Source organism: Monoraphidium neglectum (genome assembly GCF_000611645.1).
Source record: "Monoraphidium neglectum strain SAG 48.87 unplaced genomic scaffold scaffold02656, whole genome shotgun sequence".
Taxonomy (NCBI): Eukaryota; Viridiplantae; Chlorophyta; class Chlorophyceae; order Sphaeropleales; family Selenastraceae; genus Monoraphidium; species Monoraphidium neglectum.
This window is the reverse complement of record NW_014010972.1, coordinates 1,106-6,191: the sequence shown is the minus strand read 5'-3', so window position 1 is coordinate 6,191 and position 5,086 is coordinate 1,106. Positions and strand designations below refer to the sequence as shown.

Genomic DNA, 5,086 nt, shown 5'->3' with positions numbered 1-5,086 from the left:
CCAGGCCCACGGGGTGACGCCCTCAGATCAGGCCTAGCTGCAGTGTGTCAGACCTGGCTCACAGGCTGGACCTACAATACACTGTAGCGACAGCGTTCCTTTCTTTCCAAAGTGGTGTCACAACAGCCCACAAAAGCCAAGGCACGCGCGATGTTTTCGGCTATGACGGTGGAGGACGGCGCTCGCAATCGACACTCCAACAAAAATGCGGTGCACAATCCACAGGGAGGCGCACAACAATGCCAAAGCAAGGTCATTGAAAACCTCAATGGCAGGCAGTAGACTGACATCATCCGCTCCGCATCTGGTTGTCAGGAGCGTGAGGTGGGCCATTGACCAAGCGTCAATGCTCAGGGCTCTTTGGAGCTCTGGAGTTGGGGCGCCTACCCCCACACCACTTCATCACTGAAGTTGCAAACCCGGGGCGACGTTAGATCACTGCAAGATTAACTCTCCATGCAGCTGCAACGAATGAAACACGTGCAAGGTTTGGTAAGCGACGCCTGCACGGGGGGGGGGGGGGTGTTAGGTGGGGGTTCCTGAACCGGGCCAGGTGGCAGGACTCCGAGGCCCGGACTTAACACAGTCAGTGACACGGTGACTCTTGCAAGGTCTTACCGCAACCGTGCAGTTTACCCGCCAAATTCAAAGGTGGCAATGACACCGCCGCTTGCACCCGCTGCGTCAGCTGGTGCGACCGCCAATCATTGAACCGCTGTGCAGCGCAGCGCTGCCAACGCTCCAACCAACAAATCATACGCCTGAAAACGCGCCATGCCTACACGCTGCTATGTACATGCGTGTGCTCGCAGGTGTGTACTTCGTGCGGATGCCTAAAAGGGTCTGTTGGTGCCCCTGACTGTTATGTATGCCTGTGGTCAGCTCACCCGCACCAGCCGTTGGCGCACACTTCAGTCTCTCCACTGCGAGCTTTGTATACTTGTAGTATCTGTACTCAGGTGTACATGGTATGAGGTGGGATCGACCGCAGTGGCAGCTTTCGCCACTAACCAAGGCCGATGAGCTCAGCTCAGCTCATGATCAAGCTGCCAGTGCTGGATTCGCCACCTGGTGAAATGCTCACCTCTTGCCGCACAGCGCGACACTCATGGATGCGAACTGATGAACTCTAATAAGCCATTGACGCAGCTTCTATCTTGATGCGGGGAGGGGCAAGTTCGCAAGTGACCAGCTTTCGTGCCGCGGGTGTGGATCAGCCGGTGATCCAGTCGCAAGCTTTACAGTCACGAAAGAAATGCGGTGGATTACATCAATCAACCGAACAATGAAGACAGACACCCCGTTGTTTGACCGGGTGATCTTGGGATGCCAGGACAGAGGTCTTATAACGCCTAAATGACCCTCTTGAACTTTGAAATGCCAGCACTAAACTAGCACGCGCAGCGCAGCTATGGGCTCGCCGACGTCAATGGTGGATGCGCGTGCAGCAGGCGCAACGCTGCCGCTGTTTGAGCATTTTGTCGTCTGCGGGCTGTCGGGGCACGGCCTGCAGACGGTTCAAGGGGAGCCTGGGTTTCTGGGCACAGATGTCAACTACAAGCCGTCGTTCCTGGATCGGTTGCCGCACTCGGACAACCCGAAGCGCCAACCGCCACCGCAGCTGCCCACGGTGAGCGCACATGCCGCCGTTGCATGGGCACGCCCAAATCGCATGGACTTGCAGCAGCACCTGCGTCAGCAGCGGGATCAGCTGCAGCAGCAGCAGCAGGCATGCATTCTCTCGGGCCGTGCATGCAAGCACCAGCCCAGCAGCGCACCGATTGCCTGGCGACGAGCACACACGATGCACCTATCCTTGCACACTGCAGTGCTGCCTGCCAGCGGGCGTCAACATCATTCTGAAAGAGGACATAGCAGGTGCCGTTTTGAACCCCAGGATGTACGCTGTGGTGCTCACAGGTGCGCCGCCCACGGGACCCCGCCAGCAGCGCGGCGCAGGACGGCGCCCTGGCTGCCGCCGCACACCGTCGCCCCCGGGCGCACGCGCCGCCGCCGAGCCATCCGAGCCGCTGCGCGCGTCGCCCCTTTGCTCGCTGCTCCCCCAGAGGGCGACGGCACGAAGGTCTATGCGAGCTGCCTGGCATACTATGACGAGCTCCCGGCAGAGCTGCGCGCTCGGCACGAGCAGCTGTGCGGCGCGCGCGCCCTCAAGGCGCTGTGCCTGCTGAGCCACCAACCCTACCTGGCGTGCAGCGAGCGGGTGGGTGGGCCCAAGGTCACGGGGCGGCTGCGTGGCTGCTGCTGCTGCTGCGGCGGCTGCGGCTGCTGCTGCTGCGGCTGCTGCTGCGGCGGCTGCTGCTGCTGCGGCTGCTGCTGCTGCCGCTGCCGCTGCTGGTGTCGTGTGCCTGAGGGCAGGCAAACGCCTGAATTACCGCCACCGGGCGTGTGGTATGCCAGCAGCAGCGGCGGCGGCGGCGGCAGCACACAAGTCATCCCAGGGGCAGCAGCGAAGGCGCCCTTGTTCGCACCTCCCCTTGATTTTGCGCGTCCTTTCAAGGTGGAAGCAATGCGTCCAATGCTGGTGGAATGCCTCCACGCGATTTGACCCCCCCCCCCCTCAACAGGTGCTGCGCGAGTTGTGCAACCTGGCGTTCGTCACCGGCAGCCCGGTGCCCGTGGTTGACGTCATCAGCCACCTGCTGGCGGTGCCGTGCCCCTCCTCTGCCGGCTCCCAGGCAAGGCCCATTCTCCCCTCCAGCCGAGCGGTGCGGCCCCTGCCTTGCCCAAACAAACGGGCATCCGCCATGACCGCCATCACCCACGCCACGCCCCCGCGCGCGCCCCGCAGGTCTGCTTCTCTGTGGGGTCCGAGCGTCTGGTCGCCTGCCCGCCGCTGCCCGTCGGGCCGCCGGCCGGCGAGCTGAGCCTGAGGCCGCTGGCGGAGTTGCTGAGCCCGCACAACATGGCGGCGCTGTTTGTGGCGGTGCTTCTGGAGAGACGGGTCCTGCTGCGGGTGCGCCGCGCGGGCCCCATGTGCACAGGCCCACACACAACCGCAACCCCGCATTGCTGCAGGCCTCGAAACGATCGTTGCTGCCGATTGAGTGGCACCCCTTTGCTACTGCAAGTGAATCCACCTTAATGAATCCACCGGACCCGAAGCCGACCGCTCTATGGCGTCACAGCGCCCCCCCTCCCTCGCGCCCGCAGAGCCGGCAGTACCGCCTGCTGACGCTGGTGGCGGAGTCGGTGGTGCGCCTGCTGCACCCCTTCAAATTCCAGCATGTGTACATCCCTGTCATGCCCTACAGCCTCGTGGAGTACCTGGAGGTGTGAAATATCGGTCACTTATCACGGTTCTGCTTGCATGCCATACCTCGGACCCCCACCTTGTGTGTGGGCCCACCAGCGCAATGCCGGGCGATAATGCCGTGCCGGGAGTGGTCGCGTCAGGGCTTGAAGCTGATGACAAGGGGTTCACAGCAGCGGCCGCGCAGCGCCGGCTGGGCTCATATTGGGACCGCAAACGTGCACTCCCGCCCCTGCCGCCCCGCTTGCCGCCCCGCAGGCGCCCACCCCCTTTTTGATGGGGCTGCACAGTCTGGATGAGCTGGACCCATCCACTGCGGTGAGGATCGTGACGTATGGACATTTGCCAAGATCAGGCCAAGGCAGGCCGCCGTCGCCTTAGGCGGCCGAGAACAGGCAGCGGGTTTGCGCATGCGAGAACCCGTACAACGATTGCTGGCCGGGTTGACATGCGGCCGCAGTATCAGTGCGCCTGGCAGAGCGCGGCGTGAGAGCTTGGCCCGCTATACTAACACTTCGGCTCCCTCCCGTGATATTGAATCATCTGCGCGCGATGGCCCCCAGGAAGGCCTGGTGGTGGTTGACCTGGAGAGGGACGAGGTGGCCCTGGGCGGGGACCCGCTGCTGCCGCGTTGCATGAGGCACCCCTACGTCTCGCGGCTCACGGCCAGGCTCAGGCGCGTGTGGTTTTGTCGCGTGCTGGAGTGAGGGGTCAAGGCGCGACAGCGTGTTTGAGGGATCAAGCCGCGAGTGTGCTTCTTCGTGCTACATAATAATGCATGTTGTTTATCAAACCCAGGGATAGGGCTGCAGTTGGAGTGCATTTGTGTGTTTAGTGCGTGCGTGCTTTCTTTACATTTGTGGGCATGCATGCAAACGTGGGAGTGCGGGCAGCGGTGCACGGGCCAACTTGGTGCCACATCAGAGCTGTTGGTGTTGACCGCACACCTTTGACGGTCAACGCGCTTACCCCGCCGCCGCAGGGTGCTGCTGCACCCCTGCAGCACAGACAGTGACCTGGTCGGCAGCCCCGCCGACCCCTGGGTGGAAGCTGCTCGGAAGCTATCTGCGGACGGCTGGGGGCCCCGCAAGCAGGCCTTGTTGATGCGGATGTTTCTGGAGTTCTTTTCTGATGCTTTGGATGGATACGAGAGCTTCGTTGGCCACGGCAGGCGGGGCGGAATCGCAGCCGCGGCCGCGGCGGCTGGCAGCAGCAGGGACGCCGGCTCGCCTCCAGCCGCGCCCGGCGCCCCGGCGGCCTCGCAGCCGCAGCAGCTGCGCGCGCGCCCGAGCGCCGCTCCTGCCACTGGGCTGGGCCCCGCGCCGCCGGGCGGCGCGGCGTTGGCAGCGCTCGGGCGCGTGAGCGTCGGCAGCTGCTGCAGCCGCGTGACAGGCGCGAGCGGCGCTTCCAATTTAATGGTGAACGTGCGGGGCCTGCTGGCGCACCACGACGAACGAGGATGGTGAGCGTGGCGCTCGCCTCAGGCACTTCGACCCATATGACCCATCTACAGACTGTGCGAATGCACTCATGCCTTTCGTCGCCCGCGTACTGCGCTCGCTCGCCTTCCCTTGCCGCTGCCGGCGGCGGCCCCATGGTCACTCATGCCCCCCACTGCCTCGTGTCTGTCGACCCTGCCGCGCCGCTGCCGCAGCCGCGGCGCCGACGACACGCTGCTGCAGCAGCTGTTCCAGGGGCTCTCGTTTTACACCTTTGCCGAGGAGCAGGGCGCCGGCGACAGGCGGGGCCCGGGGCAGCGCCGGGACCGCGTATCCGGCGGCGGGGCGGCGGCGGGGCCGGGAGAGCGGTGCGCGG

The 5,086-nt window shown here is 64.2% G+C and overlaps 1 protein-coding gene across 1 annotated transcript; it reads left to right on the top strand.

Moving 5' to 3' along the window:
• Positions 1-1,411: 1,411 nt before the first annotated feature.
• Positions 1,412-3,297, top strand: MNEG_11246 (hypothetical protein; the record flags this gene model as incomplete). The annotated part of the gene is made up of 6 exons (XM_014040282.1): positions 1,412-1,630; positions 1,830-1,920; positions 2,067-2,221; positions 2,586-2,726; positions 2,810-2,974; positions 3,172-3,297. The coding sequence occupies 6 exons, from the start codon at positions 1,412-1,414 to the stop codon at positions 3,295-3,297; spliced, it is 897 nt and encodes a 298-aa protein (XP_013895736.1).
• Positions 3,298-5,086: the final 1,789 nt, after the last annotated feature.